The 21,141-nt window shown below is 42.9% G+C and overlaps 4 protein-coding genes across 4 annotated transcripts; 2 read left to right on the top strand and 2 right to left on the bottom strand.

Moving 5' to 3' along the window:
- The first annotated feature begins 4,998 nt into the window (after positions 1-4,998).
- LOC123757541 (cuticle protein 16.8-like) lies at positions 4,999-7,870 on the top strand. The gene is made up of 3 exons (XM_045741264.2): positions 4,999-5,153; positions 7,257-7,378; positions 7,511-7,870. The coding sequence occupies exons 1-3, from the start codon at positions 5,142-5,144 to the stop codon at positions 7,674-7,676; spliced, it is 300 nt and encodes a 99-aa protein (XP_045597220.1). The 5' UTR covers positions 4,999-5,141; the 3' UTR covers positions 7,677-7,870.
- Positions 7,871-10,413: 2,543 nt separating this feature from the next.
- On the bottom strand, positions 10,414-12,035 carry LOC123757540 (cuticle protein 16.8-like). The gene is made up of 3 exons (XM_045741263.2): positions 11,958-12,035; positions 11,009-11,130; positions 10,414-10,877 (listed from the first exon to the last, which is right to left on the bottom strand). The coding sequence occupies exons 1-3, from the start codon at positions 11,967-11,969 to the stop codon at positions 10,712-10,714; spliced, it is 300 nt and encodes a 99-aa protein (XP_045597219.1). The 5' UTR covers positions 11,970-12,035; the 3' UTR covers positions 10,414-10,711.
- A 3,543-nt stretch (positions 12,036-15,578) lies between these two features.
- LOC123757537 (cuticular protein 47Eg-like) lies at positions 15,579-16,887 on the top strand. The gene is made up of 3 exons (XM_045741261.2): positions 15,579-15,636; positions 16,131-16,246; positions 16,459-16,887. Exons 1-3 carry the CDS (start codon positions 15,625-15,627, stop codon positions 16,628-16,630), a joined length of 300 nt encoding a protein of 99 aa, XP_045597217.1. The 5' UTR covers positions 15,579-15,624; the 3' UTR covers positions 16,631-16,887.
- Positions 16,888-19,442: 2,555 nt separating this feature from the next.
- Positions 19,443-20,607, bottom strand: LOC123757536 (cuticle protein 16.8-like). The gene is made up of 3 exons (XM_045741260.2): positions 20,528-20,607; positions 20,022-20,143; positions 19,443-19,890 (listed from the first exon to the last, which is right to left on the bottom strand). Exons 1-3 carry the CDS (start codon positions 20,537-20,539, stop codon positions 19,725-19,727), a joined length of 300 nt encoding a protein of 99 aa, XP_045597216.1. The 5' UTR covers positions 20,540-20,607; the 3' UTR covers positions 19,443-19,724.
- Between the last annotated feature and the right edge of the window lie 534 nt (positions 20,608-21,141).

The raw sequence follows: 21,141 nt of genomic DNA, 5'->3' as shown, positions 1-21,141 counted from the left end.
ATATATATATATATATATATATATATATATATATATATATATATATATATATATATATATATATATATATATATTTCTATTAGTTTCAGAGATAACAATAGTATTTCTGATTCTATAATGGTGCTTTTGGAGCGACGTCCATTAACAAATCTGACTAGTTTTTGTGGGACCTGAGGAGACGGAATGTATGCGACGAACACATGGCTTCCAGGCGATCAGGCAAGATACCAGACATGCGGTCAACCATGTGGTCAGCCATGCTGTCAGCCATGTGGTCAGCCATAGAGAGAATAACCGAGCGACGCCCCACGATTACATCACACCCTTGAGTGCAGGTCCAACATTCATTAAATATATATATATTTACATTTTACAAAGGAATTGACCATCATTCAAGGCACTCTCCCTAGGGGGTCTGTCTTGTTAATATATATTCCGAGGGAGGTCAACTCCCTTTGAACCCCCTCCCAGGGGTTAATACCCTTGGTGGCAGAAAGTGGGTAGGGAGGGATTTTTATTATTATTATTATTTTCTGCCACAGACGTGGCCACATATTTACAATGCTAACCAGAATATATACATTTTCTTCTGTCCTCCATGGACAGGGTTAGAGATGTGTTAAACATATAGTTCAAGGGTTGATTGAACAATCAACCACAAAAGGTGATTAGGTGCTTTTAAAATGCTAGGCTAACCTACATACGTAAATACATAGATACACAGATTTACGTATGCCCTACATAAAGTGTTCGATGTGTCTTTTACAGTGGCATTAATGTGCATTTACAAAGGTGAAATGTAATTCTGATCAGCTTCCATATATACTTTATGCACATACATATACATACACACACACATAAACATATACATATATACACACGCATGCATTCACATACATTTGTCTCTTACTCTGACAGGGTGAGATAGCTGATAGAGAAACTAGTGTGCAATTAATCACTGAAGGTGATTAAGGAGCTTTTACAAGCTCAGGTTATATAGTTAGTTACATCACATACATACATTGTATAATTGATACATTACATGGTCAGTCTTGGGTACAATTCCAATATATCATCAAGTGTTCCAGTACTCATATAGTTATTACAGAGGTCAGCATACCTTAGCCCAGGAGGACGAAAGTCTGTCAATATGGGACATTCTACAATATAATGTTCAAGAGACTGCATGTTTTCTCTTTCACAAAGTTGACACATTGTGTACTCGACATTTGGGTTTTGAGAAAGCTGCCAGATACGTCTATATCGCAGACGTATTCTGCCCACTATAACATCACATTGCCGGGTTCTTGTTCTATTAGTCCCATATGTGAGGAGGAATTGGTAGGGAAGTGGAGGAATGTCACATAACCGAAGAGGCATAGATTGGTCCATTGTTTCTAACATGTCCTTAGTACCAGCAGGTGTTCTAGAATCTAGATAGTATCTCTAGTATCCAGGGATGCCTTAGATCAGGGATTCCCAACAGGGAGGGGGGGGGAGGGATATTCCCCTCCCTTTTGGGGGGAATCCAGCTGAAATTGTATTGTTTGAAGATAATTAGGAAGAGAGTGAATCCATCCAAAAGATCTCACGAAGTAACAGTTGTTGAGGATACTTGAGTAGAGACGTTTGGGGTCCCTGGCCTACGAGACGTTGGGGGTCCCTGACCTACGAGACGTTTAGTGAGACACCTGGTGATAGCCAGGTGGGCGGTGTCAGTGGTGATAGCCAGGTGGGCGGTGTCAGTGGTGATAGCCAGGTGGGCGGTGTCAGTGGTGATAGCCAGGTGGGCGGTGTCAGTGATGATAGCCAGGTGGGCGGTGTTAACATGGTGAAATAATGAAAGTGTTCTAAATAAAGAGGAAGAAAGAAGTACGTTATAACAAGGCTACTACACGTGCATGGTGCATCATGTGTGGTTGTTCTTCTACATATACACACTAGAACAACCTTGGAACGTATACACACTGGAGCCACATTTGCAGAAATGCCAAAAAGGAGCCAAGTTAATACCATGTCCAAAGTGAAGGAAGTTGTCATGGAAGCAGCCACTTCATATGAAGCAACAAGATGTACTAGTCAGCTGCTGAAAAGGGGGGAAAAAGAGCTGAAGTGGTAGTAGGCATTAAGGAACAAGACGTTGCCATTCAGGAAGAGTGGAAAGCTATGGATAGATCTGCAGTGACAGAGATCTTAAAGAGGGTACAGACAGAGAAGCTTTCAGGCAAGGCTGATAGAAGAAAACACAGTGAACGATTGGTAAAATAGTATTCACAAACAAGGCCACAAACGAGGAACTTCTAGTAAAGAAGAGCAAACTGTTAAATGTAATGGAATACATAAAGTAATCCTTCAGAGGGACATGACAAGAGTCAAGAGAATCAAGGCAACAGATTGAAGGAAGAGGCGCCAAGAAAGAGAAGGGAACCCTGGAACCACAATCTCCAATCCAGCACTAACAGAGAGGAGTGGGGAACCCTCCACCAGCAGTTCATCAAATCTAGAAAGTAATGTAACACCCACATTCGCTTCCCAATAGAAACCCTCTTCACCTCAAGCCCTCTCTTTCCCCCCCCCCCCCTCCCTCATCCAATGGCCACCATGCCCAACAACCTTCCTTCTCCATCACCCTAAGCCTTCTCTGACCCCTATCTAATGCCAAGAAAGAGAATGGTGGGAAGTTTGCATTTTCTTTGATTATCAGAAAATCTTTGGCACCGTACCCCATAAGAAGCTGGTGCATAAGTTCGAGAAACAGGCAGGAGTTACAGGCAAGATGTTCCAGTGGATAAGGAAGTACCTAAGCAACAAAAAACAACCAGTTACTGTGAGGATGGAGGCGTCAGAATTGCAAGAAGTCAACAGCAGAGTACTACAGGGTGCTGTACTTTGACCAATTCTGTTTTTGATATATGTAAATGACCTTTCAGAGGGACTAGACGCATTCCTCTCAGTGTATGCTGATGCTTATAAAATTAGGAAGAAGGATTCAAATAGAGGAAGACAGCAAGAGACTAGAAGACAATCTGGACAAACTGAAGGAATGGTCAGACAAATGGTTACTAGAGTTTATCTCGAGCAAATGTAAAGTATTGAAAATAGGTCTAAGGAGCAGGAAGTTGGACTTAAGGTACCAACTGGGAGAGGAAATCCTTCAAGAATCAGGTAGAAAAAGATCTGGGGTTTGATATTACATAGATTCTATTCTCTGATGCCTAAATCAATGGAATATACCACCAGCAGAATATTATTGAGTGGCCAACATAATGCGGTCTGATATATACCACAGATCAGACCAATCCTGTAGTACGTGGCCCAACGTGAAGTCCAAATCAAGTCAAACACAATACGAAGTTAAAGAAAACTCTGAGGTATGCCACAAGCCTAGTCCCCGAGGTGAGAGGTTTTAGCTACTAGAAAAGACTATTCTAATTAAACCTTACGTCACGGTAATAGAGGAGAGTTTGGGGGAGATATGATTACTAATTACAACATTCCCAGAGAAATTGTCAGGGTAAAGGCAAGCTATTTAGCACGGGTGATACATTAACAAGGGGGACGCAGGTAAAACCTTGGTACCAAAATGAGCCACAGAGAAATTTAGAGATTTTTTTCAGTTTCTGAGTTGTTAACTCCACTACTTCACTAGGAAGTGATGTACTGGAGGCAGACTCCATACAGTTTTGAGCATAAATATGAGGCAGTCTAATACGCTCCATCATATTAATGCCCAAAATGGTCAACGAGAGCTGTCGGGTATTGGGTTAAGGGTCAGACGACTTCCAATACTTTTGTACAGTCAGTTTGGTCGAGCGGTTATAGTACTGGACACGCCAAGGGACATGGAGCTGACCGGGTTCGAATCCTTCAGGGGTATAGAGTTTTCTGATGTATGTCACCGTGTACGTTTGGATATGATCCTGGTCAGCATGGGTTCGAATCCTGGCCGGGTTGAGTTTTTTTTTTTTTGTGTGTGTGTGAACTGTATGGACCCAGCCAGGATTCGAACCCATGCCGACCAAGTTCACCCCCAAAGGAACACGCTACTGTGACCACCTCACCATTGAGACGATCACTGGTGAGGCGGTCTACGGTAGTGAGACTGGTGTAGGTCCCATCCCAGTGATGATGTCATTCACCTCCTTCAACACACATGTGACTGCGGCAAGGCACACATGTGACTGCGGCAAGGCACACATGTGACTGCGGCAAGGCACACATGTGACTGCGGCAAGGCACACATGTGACTGCGGCAAGGCACACATGTGACTGCGGCAAGGCACACATGTGACTGCGGCAAGGCACACATGTGACTGCGGCAAGGCACACATGTGACTGCGGCAAGGCACACATGTGACTGCGGCAAGGCACACATGTGACTGCGGCAAGGCACACATGTGACTGCGGCAAGGCACACATGTGACTGCGGCAAGGCACACATGTGACTGCGGCAAGGCACACATGTGACTGCGTGCCTCTTTATAGTCCCCCGGTATACTCATAGCCCAGTTTGAAATCCCTTGCACTAGAGCAGACTTAGAAAATATGCTCACAATAGATCAAACTTGGATGTCATATACAAACTAAGGCAAATTTAGAAGATATACACACTAGACCAAACTTGGACCATGCAGTATATACACACACACAAGATCAAACTTAGAACATTTGCACATCTGAACAAACTTAGAATAAATACACAGTAGATCAAACTTGAAACATAAACACAGTAGAACAACCTTGGAACAGCGTCACACTAGAGAGAGCGCCAGCACTGGGGACCAGGACATCCCCCGCCCCCCTAGTGTGAGTGCCACTATTACTTAAACTGTTATGGGGTAGAGTGGAAGGGTGTGGCAGCAGGGGGGAGAGGGGTAATATTAGGGTCACACTGAACAGGTGTCATGGCCTACCTGGCCTTTCGCAAGCCTGCAAGGAGCAAGGATGACCTCGTTCACCCACCTATAAAGTGTTCTTTCCTTCAGGTCTTCTCACCAGAGCCACCCCAGCCACCCTCGGTCACCACCACCATCACCACAGCCACCTTCGGTCACCACCACCACCACCATAGTCACCACCAACATCACCACCATCACCACAGCCACCCTCGGTCACCACCACAGCCACCACCACCACCAATCATGAAGTGTATAGTGAGTTACATCTAGAAAATGCGCATTCTTCTCATGATTTGACAAGAGTTAAACCTGAGGTGCTGTACCCTGCAGTGGGCAAAACGTGCCCGAGCGAACGTTGAAGAACGCTAATTCAACGTTGTTTACCCAATATATTTACCCAGTGGATACATGGGTGTGTACCCAGTACCCAGTGGGTAGATGGGTACTGACTAACCGGAAGCGACGAACCTCGTCAACCCACCTAACCTAATGAAGCCGAGGCTCAGTTGCCAAATAGGTGTTAGTATTACTTAGGGAGATCTCCACTAGAGTCATATATGAAAGATCCTCACTGGAGCCATATATATGATATGATATATATATATATATATATATATATATATATATATATATATATATATATATATATATATATATATATATATATGTCGTACCTAGTAGCCAGAACTCACTTCTCAGCCTACTATTCAAGGCCCGATTTGCCTAATAAGCCAAGTTTTCCTGAATTAATATATTTACTATAATTTTTTTCTTATGAAATGATAAAGCAACCCTTTTCTCTATGTATGAGGTCAATTTCTTTTTATTGGAGTTAAAATTAACGTAGATATATGACCGAACCTAACCAACCCTACCTAACCTAACCTAACCTATATTTATAGGTAAGGTTTGGTTAGGTAGCCAAAAAAAGCTAGGTTAGGTTAGGTTAGGTAGGTTAGGTAGACGAAAAAACATTAATTCATGAAAACTTGGCTTATTAGGCAAATCGGGCCTTGAATAGTAGGCTGAGAAGTGCGTTCTGGCTATTAGGTACGACATATATATATATATATATATATATATATATATATATATATATATATATATATATATATATATATATATATGTCGTACCTAGTAGCCAGAACGTACTTCTCAGCCAACTATGCAATGCCCAATTTGCCTAATAAGCCAAGTTTTCCTGAATTAATATATTTTCTCTAATTTTTTTCTTATGAAATGATAAAGCTACCCATTTCATTATGTATGAGGTCAATTTTGTTTTATTGGAGTTAAAATTAACGTAGATATATGACCAAACCTAACCAACCCTACCTAACCTAACCTAACCTATCTTTATAGGTTAGGTTAGGTTAGGTAGCCGAAAAAGTTAGGTTAGGTTAGGTTAGGTAGGTTAGGTTGTCGAAAAACAATTATTTCATGAAAACTTGGCTTATTAGGCAAATCGGGCCTTGAATAGTAGGCTGAGAAGTGCGTTCTGGCTACTAGGTACGACATATATATATATATATATATATATATATATATATATATATATATATATATATATATATATATATATATATATATATATATATATATATATATATATATATATATATATATAAAAGAGCTCCATCACCAAATTCTGGCCAACCATATCATTTTTATTCAACCATTTAAGGCTGATATTAAATTGTTACTGTGAAAGTTTTGAAGAATTTTCAGCCTATATTTTAGTAAACATTAAAAAAGGGAAGGTTTTCCTCCATAACTGTCATGCGTCTGATTCCCCCTAGAATGTTCACAGCTACTGATCGCGTCTGGAAACTAACGTTTCTAAATATTCAGTGTTTCTGGATATCTATCGGTTCTGGACATCTTTCGTTTCTGGATATCTGTCGCTTCTGGATTATGTCGCTTCATGATATCTGTCCCGTCTGGATGCTATCTCTTCTGTATATCCATCGATCCTGAATATCTATCGTTTCAGGACATTTATCGTTTTTGGATATATATCGTTTCTGGATCGATATATGGTCTTTTGTTCTCCAAATATGTTATAGATTAGCTGTATCGTTTGTATTATTCATGGACTGATACTTCCCCCGTATTCACAATGCAGATTTTTAAACGTAGCCAAGGGTTGAAGTACCAGTGGAGCAAGGCAATATAGGGTTAGGTCAAAAACAAACTGTAGACTGTTTTATAACCAGCTAAGCACTCATTAACTTCACCACGAACCATATCGGTCACGGATACAGGCAAAGTTATAATAACTGCCTGTTGCCTTGCTCTTCCATCTTTGGCTTGTGGGATGGTGGTGATGTGATATTGGTCTTGTTGTGCCTCCGTCAGGTGCTGGTCTTCCTGGGTCTGGTCGCCATGGTCGCCGCCCGCCCAGACTTCGACTTCTCCGCTGAGGACAGCCACCAGGTGCAGGACATCGACGACGACAACACCATCACCGGCTCCTACAGGTGACAATCTTCACTAACAGAACAAGTCGACAATTAAAAGACGTTTCTTTTTTCGGTGCAAATATTTGTGTGAAGTTCAGCTCGTAAACCTGAAAATTTGGTCATTGTTGACATTTTGGTTTTTCATTTCAGTTGGACTTCTCCGGAAGGTGTGAAGTACTTCGTCAAGTACATCGCTGATGAAGATGGCTTCCGTGTTCTGGAGTCTAACGCCGTGCCGGCCACGGCGAGCGGCGTCAAGGCCGACGGCAGGCAGGGATCCTTCGTGTCCTCTGAGGAACACGACGACAGGAAATAAACACCATTGTCTGCTGGACATAACACTCGCATCATCACTGTGACTGACTTACGATTTGTATGTTGTTATGTTGTTGACTCGCTCCACTTGCTGAGGGCCTCCAGTGTAGCTGATGGTGTGGAGGAAGGGTCTCACCTTCCTCTAAACTTTTCTTAACCACATTCTACAACCAAGCTCCTTTCTTATTTCTTCAACGATCGTTTAAATAACTATTATTTTAAATATTTATCTATTGTAAATTTGTTTAATTATTTATGTATTCTCCTGGAAAGTTAAAAAAATAAAGTATTTTAGTTCCTGTACCTGGTTTACCTTCACTGAAACCGTCAATGTTATACTTGTTTTTCCTGAGATATTTGTGAAGATGCAACATAACTCTGACCGCACTGCCAGTCTGCTGTGGACGAGGGTAAGTGGTGAGTTACTCAGCCGTGTTGGTCCTTGCAGCCTTCCCTCAGCAGTACTGCTCCTAGCAGCCTTCCCTCAGCAGTGCTGGTCCTAGCAGCCTTCCCTCAGCAGTGCTGGTCCTAGCAGCCTTCCCAGCAACCGTCAACAGATGCACAGAAATATGTCGGCGCTAAACAGACAGTCTGGGTGTCGTAGTGGTGGCGCACACGCCCCCACCCCTCGCCAGACAGGGATCCTCATACCCTGGACATGTGACGGATTGACTGGGAACCGATCTCTGACTGTTCACTCCCTTCTTCACTCGGTAAGTAATTGGGAGACCTGGGTTTAACACGGTTGGTGAGTGACCTGTGGCACTGGAGAAGCTTAAGCCTGTTACTCAGAGCCACAAGTGCCTCTTGCGCTCACCTTAGAGCTCCTGTCCTCTGACTTAAGCCCTAACTTCTGACTGCTCTCTAAAGTCATAGCACATGACATCCCCTCCTCACTTGAGCCCTAATATCTGACTCCTCACTAAGGTCGAGGAATCTAACTTACCGCCAGGACTTATCACCTTTATGAGTCAAATTCTGTCTTAAGTATATGCTCATCTATTTTCTACTCTCTGCTAGGTGTTATTCCAGCTCTTGTCCTCAGGCTTAGCGCTGTTTTGCACTTCATCTAAATTTATCTTACATGTTCTTAACAAAACACGAATCTGCAAACGATTAATATCCCAGCCCCTATTTATTGGCGAGTGAATAGCGAAGAAGCGATGCATCTTTGACTAAATGGCCTCGCCATGTCCAGGATTCGAACCCAGAAATTCTGACCTTGCAGAACGAGTGTGCTGACCACTACCCGCTGCACCATGACGTGTTGTTGGCCTCAGCTAAGCATAAGTGCACAATGAAATCACAGTTTTTGTTTTGCAGGCGATGAGTCACAATAACGTGGCTAAAGTATGTTGACCAGATCACACACTAGAAGGTGAAGGGACGACGACGTTTCGGTCCGTCCTGGACCATTCTCAAGTCGATTCACTTGACTTGAGAATGGTCCAGGACGGATCGAAACGTCGGCGTCCCTTCACCTTCTAGTGTGTGGTCTGGTCAGCAGTTTTTGTTTTGTTTTGTTTGTCTACGAGAAAATACCGAAGTTATACATGTTAGGATCGAACCGCGATCCCTGGACTCTCCAGACACAGGCACTACCGACTGAACCATGATGGGTTTAATTCCCTTCCCGTCTGGACATGCGACTTCATGACCCCTGATTCTGGAGACCATCTATTAATAAACGTTCCATAGTGGAATGATCATAGATGGATAGACAGAAACTACGGAGATAAAAGAAAGTTCAGAAAAAAAAACAGGCAAACTTAGAGCAAGAAACAGAAGCAAACAGAGATCAAGAAACAGAGGCAAAAAGTGAAAAAGAAACATAAACAGAGCCAAAGAAACTGATGATTGAAAGGAATTATACAGTTCCCGTTTGAAAGACCAATATGTTATAGAGACTCTTGTGAGGGACAAAATGTTTTGATCTTATTAAGGGATAAGACATTTTAATTTTCTAAAGGGACAAGACGTTTTGATCTTCTCAGGGGACAAGATATTTAATTTGCACTTCTAAAGGGTAAGACGTTTTAACCTTCTTAAAGGACAATACGTTTTGACCTTCTTAAGGAAAAAATGCATCGTAATTTTGTAAGCCTCAAGGGACAAGATATTTTGATCTCCTCAAGGGACAAAATGTTCTGACGTTAATAGTCCAGACGTCTTAACCTTCTTAAGGTACAGGACATTTTGACCCTTTTAAGGGCAAGACGTTTTGACCTTCTTAAGGCATAAGACAAACGTTTTGATCCTTTTAAAGGCTAGACGTTTTGACCTTCTTAAGGGTCAAGCGTTTTCAAACTTCTTGTTTGGTTTGATGGTAGTTGATTTTTAGTAGTAAATGCCGCTGTCATTGACTTAAAGGTTGTTTTTGCACTCTTATTGGTGAGAGTAATTGTTGTTGATGGCTCTGAACATCTGGTGACGGCTGCTGGGATGGTTGCTAGGACCAGCACTGCTGAGGGAAGGCTGCTAGGACCAGCACTGCTGAGGGATGGTTGCTAGGACCAGCACTGCTGAGGGAAGGCTGCTAGGACCAGCACTGCTGAGGGAAGGCTGCTAGGAGCAGTACTGCTGAGGGAAGGCTGCGAGGACCAGCACGACTGAGTAACTCACCACTTACCCTCGTCCACAGCAGACTGACAGTGCGGTCAGAGTTATGTTGCATCTTCACAAATATCTCAGGAAAAACAAGTATAACATTGACGGTTTCAGTGAAGGTAAACCAGGTACAGGCAATAAAATATTTTATTTTTTAGCTTTCCAGAAGTATACATGAATAATTAAACAAATTTACAGTAGATTAATACATAAATTATAATAATTTAAACGATCGTTGAAGAAATAAGATAGGAGTTTGATTGTAGAATGTAGTTAGGAAAAGTTTGGAGGAAGGTGATACCCTTCCTCCACACTCTCAGATACACTGGAGGCCCTCAGCAAGTGGAGCGAGTCAATAACATAACAACATACAAATCGTAAGTCAGTCACAGTGATGATGCGAGTGTTATGTCCAGCAGACAATGGTGTTTATTTCCTGTCGTCGTGTTCCTCAGAGGACACGAAGGATCCCTGCCTGCCGTCGGCCTTGACGCCGCTCGCCGTGGCCGGCACGGCGTTAGACTCCAGAACACGGAAGCCATCTTCATCAGCGATGTACTTGACGAAGTACTTCACACCTTCGGGAGAAGTCCAACTGAAATGAAAAACCAAAATGTCAGCAATGACAAACTTTTCCAGTTTACGAGCTGAACTTCACACAAATATTTGCACCGAAAAAGAAATGTTTTTTAATTGTTGACTTGATCTGTTAGTGAAGATTGTCACCTGTAGGAGCCGGTGATGGTGTTGTCGTCGTCGATGTCCTGCACCTGGTGGCTGTCCTCAGCGGAGAAGTCGAAGTCTGGGCGGGCGGCGACCATGGCGACCAGACCCAGGAAGACCAGCACCTGACGGAGGCACAACAAGACCAATATCACATCACCGCCATCCCATACGTCACCCGTTATGGCTTTGCCTGTAGAAGCCTTATATGTGTGATGGTTAGTAGAAGGCGCTACTAACCATCACACAGGCGGGACCAAAGAGCCAGAGCTCAACCCCCGCGAACACAATTAGGTGAGTACAAGGTGGTGGATCTTAAATCCAGATCCAGCACAAAAAAACTCTGAGAAGTGAAACTTTTTCACTCGAATTTTATTGTTAAGGTTTTCCTTTATGTCTCGTAAAATTTGAATGTGGATTTAATCAGTTAATGAAGTAAAATTGTCGATGTTTCTAACACTGTTGTCTCCGAGACCCAAACGACCACATAATTTCAGTAAGATAGTAAATATAATAAGTTCAGAGGCACTGAACCTATATAGATGACAAAGTGGTATTGAACTTCTATAGATGACAAAGTGGCATTGAACTTCTATAGATGACAAAGGGGCACTGAACTTCTATAGATGACATAGGGGCACTGAACTTCTATAGATGACATAGGGGCACTGAACTTCTATAGATGACATAGGGGCACTGAACTTCTATAGATGACATAGGGGCACTGAACTTCTTTCTATTTAACCAACGCTGAAAGCTTTATTTACGTCAATGAAGGAAAGTAATCTTTGTTAAACCATCTTTCAGAGATTGACAACAAAGTCAATAACTTTTTTGTATAGGATTTGCGACGTCAACCCTTAAAGCCTTCACGAGTCCCCTGTCCGGAAAGTGCAACTGTTTTTGGACGGTAATTATCCAGCTGGTGTGACTGTCTTGGACGGTAACTCACGCAACACTTCATGATGGCTGTGGTAGACTGTGGTGGCTGTGGTAGGCTGTGGTGGTGGCTGCGTCAGGGGAAGCTTTGATACAACTGCCTCAGGAAACGAGGACTTTATAGGCGGTGAATTAGGTCATCATTCGCGCCATGCTAGTTGGTCAGCTTGCATAAGGTCACGTTGTCCCTGACACGCTGTCAGTGAGACCCGAATATCCCTTACCACGCCCTGCACCCGCTACCACCGTATAATGACCCATGAAGCTGCCACGCCCACCTGCTGCTGCTGCTGCTGCTGCTGCCACAGTACAATGACTCCCACAACTATCACGCCCTCCTGCAGCTGCCACAGTTACAATGACCACACAGCTACCACACCTTGCAGCCGCATCACAGTGACATTGACCCTACAGCTACCACGTCCTGCTACTGTTTCTGCTTCTACCACAGTATCTACCACAGTGTATGACATAGTATCTACCATATTATATACCACAGTTTATACCATAGTGTCTACAATGCTATCAACCACAGTATCTACCCTCAGTATTCATCGTATTATATATATCACTTTACCACATCAACAACCACGGTGTCTGCTATAGCATCTACCATATTATATACCACAATATCTACCCGTGTCTATCATAGCAACAGCCAAAAGTATCTACAACAGTTTTTATCATATTGTAAACCATAATATCTACCACTGGGATTATCTGAGCAACAACCAAAGTATTGACCACTACGTCTACCATAATATCTACCTTTCAGTCCTTTCAACTTCTGAAGGATTATTAAGGGCTTGACACTAACCAGTTTAATGACTAACTAGCGAGTATACTTTAGTTCTAGCAACCTCTGGAAGGTCATTAGGGCCGGGACACCAGTTTACTGACCAACCACCAACTGTACTTCAGCCTTGACTATAGGCACGATCAAAAACGTCAACTTTCAGTAAATATACACCGAGAAGTGAGGCCTAAACCTCAGTACACAGAATCTCGTAAACCTCTGCTGCTTGAGCTCTGATGTGCTGGGCTAGAGGAGCTTAGTATACGGCCTGAGGGCGGCCACTCCGTACAGGAAAGCCTGAAACAATAACATTCCGAGAATAATAAGAATGAATGCAGCCCACGTCTTGGCTTCATGGGTAACGTCTTGGCTTCATGGGTAACGTCTTGGCTTCATGGGTAACGTCTTGGCTTCATGGGTAACGTCTTGGCTTCATGGGTAACGTCTTGGCTTCATGGGTAACGTCTTGGCTTCATGGGTAACGTCTTGGCTTCAGGGGTAACGTCTTGGCTTCAAGGGTAACGTCTTTGTTTCAAGAGCAACGTCTTGGCTTCAAGGATAACGTCTTGGCTTCAAGAGCAACGTCTTGGCTTCAAGGATAACGTCTTGGCTTCATGGGTAACGTCTTGGCTTCAAGGGTAACGTCTTGGCCTCAAGCATAACGTCTTGGCTTCAAGGGTAATATAACGTCTTGGCTTCAAGAGCAACGTCTTGGCTTCAAGGATAACGTCTTGGCTTCAAGAGCAACGTCTTGGCTTCAAGGATAACGTCTTGGCTTCAAGAGCAACGTCTTGGCTTCAAGGGTAACGTCTTGGCTTCAATTAGTAACGTCTTAGCTTCAAGGGTAAATCCGATTGAGTCAGGGTAAGCACATATGGATCCATAGATATATTATTATTATATGCACTTGTAAACAGTGGCTTATAATTAGAACTCTGGCCTGAAACGTATGAGACCAGCTCTCTCTGACCACCACCAGACCAGCAGGCTAACAGTAAGGAGGAGCCTCGGGAGTACCTATAACTGGTCCTCAACTGAGACTTTAACCCCCCTTCCCAGGAGCACCAGGATGTTATCGGGTGGTAATGCACAACTGAATCATCTCGTCGAGCTAGGTGTGATCCATAATGTCAGGCCTAACAACATTTTACAGACAGGAAAAAAGAGAAAGAAACAGACAGACAGAAAGAGAAAGCGAGAATATATCACTATACACTCCACAATACATCACTATACACCCCACAATACCTCACTATACACCTCACAACACAATATCTGAATATGTTGTGCAGACTTCAACTTGTTAATAAGAAAATCACAATAACTATTAGAAAGCCTTCATACAAGTGTCAGAGATGCCGGCTTACGGTGGCCCTGGCACTCAGACCTTGTGTCTGGCACCATTCTGGCCCTGACACTCAGACCTTGTGTCCGGCACCATTCTGACCCCTGGCACTCAGACCTTGTGTCTGGCACCATTCTGGCCCTGACACTCAGACCTTGTGTGGCACTACTCTGGCCCTGACGTCAGAGATTACCTAAGCCTGATTGGCGAGACGCACGAAGGCCTTCACAAAATACCGGGACTCTTAGAGACCGTTACACAATCGCCAAGTCACTATTTACTCCACATATATTTGTGTAAATATGTATTATGTATATTAGTATTATGTATATATGTATTTAAGTATTCATTTATTTATGTATCTTTGTAATTATTTCTCTATAAATTTATGCAGTTTCGTGTTTTTAGATCTATCCATATTTATTTACGAATCCGTTTGTCATATGTGTGTCTTTCTATCTATATATCTCTGTATTTATGTATTTATGTACATCGGAATTTTTTTTTTTTGTATTTTTGAAACATTATACAGACGTGTATTAATGTTTCTATTTATTTCTGCGTTTTTGAATCCTCGAGGCAATGCCTTAAAGTTACTGTGTGTTTACATTCTATCAAATAAGTGAAAAATGTAAAATATACAGATCCCGTCTGTTATACACCCGCTGCAGTACACACCTGATGTATGCTGTAGCATTCACCTCATGTATCATATACGTTTGAAGCATACAACCTCTTTAGCATCAAGTGGGAGTACTTTCCTCCTGTGTCATACACTATATTTGGTTCCATGAGTTTGTGTTCCATGGGGTGTTGTTCCATGAGGTGGTGTTCCGTGAGGCGGTCTTCCGTGAGGTGGTGTTCTGTGAGGAGGTGTTCATCTATCCATCCCCTTCTTCCCCCCCCCCCCCTTTATCTTTCCTCTTACGTGTCCTCCCTTTTAAAAGAACTTCACCTTCCAGAAAACAATCTCAAACAACAACACCTTCCAGAACACCACCTCACTGATCCCCTCTTAGTGGATCAATACCTCACGAAACACCACTTCTGTTTAACATCATCTCACGGGACACCAATAATGACATAATCACCGTGTGAGGCGCTCTGGGAAGGTGTTCTGTTATGAAGTGTTTGGTGAGGCGCTATTGCATGAGGTTGTATTCCATTAATGGTGATCCGCGAGATGATGTTAAATAGAAGTGGTGTTTCGTGAGGTATTGATCCACTAAGAGGGGATCAGTGAGGTGGTGTTCTGGAAGGTGGTGTTGTTTGAGATTGTTTTCTGGAAGGTGAAGTTCTTTTAAAAGGGAGAACACGTGAGAGGAGAGATAAAGCGGGATGGATGGATAAAGGGGATGGATGAAGGGGAGGGATGAAGGGGAGGGATGAAGGGGAGGGATGAAAGGGGGGGGGGGAAGAAGGGGAGGGGTAAACAAAGTGGGTCACGTGATACAGTCAAGGGTCTTGACCTGGATCGGTCCAGTATAAAGTGTGGTCAGCGAGCCTGGTCATCACTCACTCCTCCACCACTGATCCATCATGAACGCTTACGTGAGTAAACTAACTCAAAATTCAAGTTTTCAAAATTCGTATGACTCTCCAATTTCAGATTTTCCAAAAATTAAATAATTTGTCTATCTGTAGGCCTATATTCTTAAATTGTTGATATTTTCAAGCCTAATTTTCCCCAATTACTTACTATTTCATTTGCTCATTGGGACAAATATTTCTTCTGTAGTGGAAGTCTACAACTTGAATTAATGTTCGATTTTGGAGGGCTTCAATTTTTGTGGTAAACACGCTCTCCAAAGGTCTATGTTGTATTTCAATGTATTCTCTTGATACATACTCATACTGTGGAACATTTTCCTCAGATGATGTTCTCTTGGTTTAAGGATATTCATTTTGTCATTCACAATTTCTGGTAATATGGAAAATGTTATTTTACTTCCTCCTCTCTCCCATGTTACCTGGCCTGCCCCTCCCTCCCATGTTACCTGGCCTGCCCCTCCCTCCCATGTTACCTGGCCTCGTCCCTCTGTCAGTTGGTAGTCCTCCTGGGTGTGGCCGCCCTGGTCGCCGCCCGCCCAGACTTCAGCCTGGAGGATATCCACCAGGACCAAGTCATAGGCAAGGACAACACCATCACCGGCTCCTACAGGTGGGTTTCTCACCTGTCTTACTTCTCTTATCCCATCATCACCTGAACAATTACAAATATAAACTTTCTTTCAGCTTAAACCGCTGTCTTGCTTAATAGGCGAATTATTAAGCTTATTAGCCTTATGAAAGTTCGGTTTTGATCAACTTGAGGGGAATGTAAACATTTTTCAACCTCTAAATATTGTGTTAATGAAATATTTGGTGTTCCAGCTGGACGTCTCCTGAAGGCGTGGAATACTTCGTCAAGTACATCGCTGACAGAGACGGTTACCGCGTCTTGGAGTCCAACGCCGTCCCCGTGACCGCTGACGGCGTCAAGGCCGACGGTAGACAGGGATCCTTCGTGTCCTCTGAGGAAGACGACGACGATGACAGGAAGTAAACAAACTCCTGAGGACGTTCTCGCTTGATCACTCTGGCCAAGATCCTGATTGTTGCTGAGTTTACAAGACTTGAGTGTGAGTGAGAGAGTATGAGGGATGGTTCCTGTCCCCTCACTCTCACCTCACACTCCTCACCTTCCTCATCATAGTTCTGGGTTCCTGTTCACCATTAATTTATTATTTCCTCCAGACCTTTGTCTGAAAATATTTATTTACCCCAAATTCTGTTTATGTAAATAAAATAGAAACAATAAAATTATATCATTCCTCCCCTATGACTGTGTTCTATAGAGCTGTGGCAATGCTTAACACTGTGCTTCATAGAGCTGTGGTGGAGCTTAACACTATACTACATAGAGCCGTGTCAAATCTTAACACTATGCTCCATAGAGCTGCGCAGACTTTAACACTGTGGTCCATTTAACTGTAGCAAAACTTAACACTGCTTCATAGAGCTTGGCAGACCTTAACACTATGCTCCATTGAGCTGTGGCAATGCTTAAAACTGGGCTATGTAGAGCTGGGGCACACCTTTATATTAAATGCACCATAGGGTTTTATCAAACCTTAACACTATGCTACATATAGCTTTGGCAGACCTTGACACTATGATCCATAGAGTTGTGGCATCCCTTTCTGATCCACAGAGTTATGGCAGACAGTAATACTATGCTCCAAAGAGCTGTGGCAGACTTTAATACTATGCTCCATAGAGCTGTAGCAGACATTAACACTATTCTCCATAGAGCTGGGGCAAATCTTATCACATTACGCCCCACAGAGCTCTAGGAGACCTTAACACTGTGCTCAATAGAGCTGTGGCAGATCTTAACACTATGCTGCATAGAGCTGGGGCAACCCTTATCACACTACGCTCCTCAGAGCTGTACGGTACCTTATCACCATGCTCTATAGAGCTGTGGCAGATTTTAGCACCATGCTCTATAGAGCTGTGGCAAATTTTAGCACCATGCTCCATAGAGCTGTGGCAGATTTTAGCACCATGCTCTATAGAGCTGTGGCAGATTTTAGCACCATGCTCCATAGAGCTGTGGCAGATTTTAGCACCATGCTCCATAGAGCTGTGGCAGATTTTAGCACCATGCTCCATAGAGCTATGGCAAAGCTTAACACACAACGCTGCGTAAAGTTGTGTTAGACATTTACATTGGACCCGTATTTTTGCTGAGACCAATCACAGGCTTGTCTCAGACATCTGGCCTCCACCCTGGGACAGGCAAACAAGACGACTGGCAGACAGAAAACAGATAGATAGGTAAACAGACACAATCCTATACAGACAACAGATATTCATGTGTTTTATTCTGTTTTACTCAATTATGAGGTTCATTTGTTGCTGAAATTTGCCAAAATCTTGCAAAATGTCATTAAAATTTTACAAAAAAATTTAGAAAATTTGTAAATTTTACAAAATATTCAGAAATTTTGAAAAAATTTATAAAATATTCAGAGAATTTGTAAACGTTGTATAAAATACGGAGAATATTTGTAAAAAATTTACAAAACATAGATAAAAAAATTGTTAAATTTAAAAAATATTCAGTTTTATTTGTATAATTGTATACAATTTTGAGAAAATTTGAACATTTTTTATAAAATACCGAGAAAATCAGTAAAAAAATTGGCAAAAATATTTGAGAAAATTTTTAAAACAAAATAATTGTCAAAATTTTCTTAACATTGACTCTATTTTCTGACTGACCTCAAGGAGATATTTCACACCGAAGTGCTGACAGACAGATGGACAAGCTGTCAGAAATCAAACAAATCGATACAGTGACCTAAGTAATGAACCAGCACAATGTGAGAGCTCAGGTTATCTGACCTTTCCGGTCGTCAGGCGTGTGACCTTCGGAGGTCAGGAAGGGGAGGGGGGGTAGGGGTGAAGATCATATGTTTGGCGTAGGTTAAGGTCAGATGATTCAACCTTCGGTGGGTCAGGAATGACGACCTGAGGCAGTCGTCATTCCTCGACCTGGGGCAGTCGCCTGACCTCATGAGGGAGGTCAGGCGTATATGGAGGCTTTATCCAGACCCGAGTGAAGTATTGGTCATGGGGGAGACAGATGCTGTGGTTACTGCCGTATTATTTACTGTTGCTGCTATAATGCAGGTGGGGCTTCCTGTGGAGGGTCATTTAGAGGGTGCGCAGCTTGGGGAAACAGACACACTTGTGCAATGGTAGGCAACTGTATAGCTGTCCCCAGCTGTAGGTCGACTACCAGGGGCTCCTGTGCACTTGCCTCAGTGTCTTCATTCAGTTCTCAGCTGGACCACCTTAGTACAGTCATGCAGAAGAGTAGAGGACCAAGGGGAAATCTCCTTGCTGTATATATATATAAATATATATATATATATATATATATATATATATATATATATATATATATATATATATATATATATATATTTTCATATGATTCAGGTACATATGCCCTGACATTGTCCACCTTATTGGTGTCATTGTTTAGGTGATCAGAAAGACAAAATTATTATTACTGTTTTAATTTCGAAGCGATAAATTAATATACAAAGTTTCTCAGTGTATAAATTTTTTTTTTTTTTTTTTTTTTTGAGATATATACAAGAGTTGTTACATTCTTGTACAGCCACTAGTACGCGTAGCGTTTCGGGCAAGTCCTTAATCCTATGGTCCCTGGAATACGATCCCCTGCCGCGAAGAATCGTTTTTTCATCCAAGTACACATTTTACTGTTGCGTTAAACAGAGGCTACAGTTAAGGAATTGCGCCCAGTAAATCTTCCCCGGCCAGGATACGAACCCATGACATACCCATGAAATATTTTAATAAATAGTAAGTGAAATGACAGTTGAAGAATTGAGAAAGAAATACAGTAGTAGAGCGGAGATGAGGGCTGTGGGTGAGGGAGAAGGGTGTTTCCCTCACCTTTCTCATTCTCATCCTCATACTTCTTCATCTACTCTGCCAGGCACTCTGCCTCGCCGCCTCCTACACTGGAGGCCCTCAGCAAGTGGAGTGAGTCAACAACATACAAATCGTAAGTCAGTCACAGTGATGATGCGAGTGTTATGTCCAGCAGACAATGGTGTTTATTTCCTGTCGTCATGTTCCTCAGAGGACACGAAGGATCCCTGCCTGCCGTCGGCCTTGACGCCGCTCGCCGTGGCCGGCACGGCGTTAGACTCCAGAACACGGAAGCCATCTTCATCAGCGATGTACTTGACGAAGTACTTCACACCTTCTGGAGAAGTCCAACTGAAATGGAAAACCAAAATGTCAACAATGACAAACTTTTCCAGTTTACGAGCTGAACTTCACACAAATATTTGCACCGAAAAAGAAACGTCTTTTAATTGTCGACTTGTTCTGTTAGTGAAGATTGTCACCTGTAGGAGCCGGTGATGGTGTTGTCGTCGTCGATGTCCTGCACCTGGTGGCTGTCCTCAGCGGAGAAGTCGAAGTCTGGGCGGGCGGCGACCATGGCGACCAGACCCAGGAAGACCAGCACCTGACGGAGGCACAACAAGACCAAGATCACGTCACCGCCATCCCATACCTCACCCGTTAACAGTCAGAACAGTAAGCTTTTTTGTATTAAATGTTCAATATTAATATTTTTGTTTACTTGAGGTATCTCTTATTGTTAATAATATTAAAGTTAATGTAAGACAATCAATCACAATTTAAACATGATTTTGGACCGATGATTTATGGTCATCCAGGAGCGGAACTGGTTTAAAATATTTCATTTTTTTCGGAAAATTGCCTCTTTAATGGATTTTTAGTCCATTTCTCGTGTCGTCAACCCACGATGCACTTGGGCTCCCTGACTAGTTGGAGTAACTGTCTTGGACAGTGACTCCAGGTGTGACTGTCTTGGACGGTAACTCACGCAACACTTCATGATGGCTGTGGTAGACTGTGGTGGCTGTGGTAGGCTGTGGTGGTGGCTGCGTCAGGAGAAGCTTTGATACAACGGCCTCAACAAAGGAGGACTTTATAGGCGGTGAATTAGGTCATCATTCGCGCCATGCTAGTTGGTCAGCTTGCATAAGGTCACGTTGTCCCTGACACGCTGTCAGTGAGACCCGAATATCCCTTACCACGCCCTGCACCCGCTACCACCGTATAATGACCCCTGCAGCTCCCACGCCCTCCTGCTGCTGCCACAGTACAATGACTCCCACAACTACCACCTCCTCCTGTTACAACAGCTTCAACGCCAACCTGCTACCACAGTACAATGATCCCCTGAGGCTTCCACGATCTATGGTTGTCCCTGCAACCATGCCCTACTACTATTGTTTTCACAGCTGCCACGCCCTGCTGCTACTCCTTCCACTGCAACAATGACCCCCACATCTACAAAAAATCTCGCTTAGAACTATAACACCACAACCACTCTCACACTGAACACAACACTATCACCTCACGTACGATATCATACCATCTCCAGGAACTATACCACCCCCCACATACCACACCTGAGCCTCAGAAAATCAATAT

Source organism: Procambarus clarkii, chromosome 19 (genome assembly GCF_040958095.1).
Source record: "Procambarus clarkii isolate CNS0578487 chromosome 19, FALCON_Pclarkii_2.0, whole genome shotgun sequence".
Lineage (NCBI taxonomy): Eukaryota > Metazoa > Arthropoda > Malacostraca > Decapoda > Cambaridae > Procambarus > Procambarus clarkii.
Note: the sequence above shows the minus strand (reverse complement) of the source record. Positions and strands in the feature narration are given on the sequence as shown.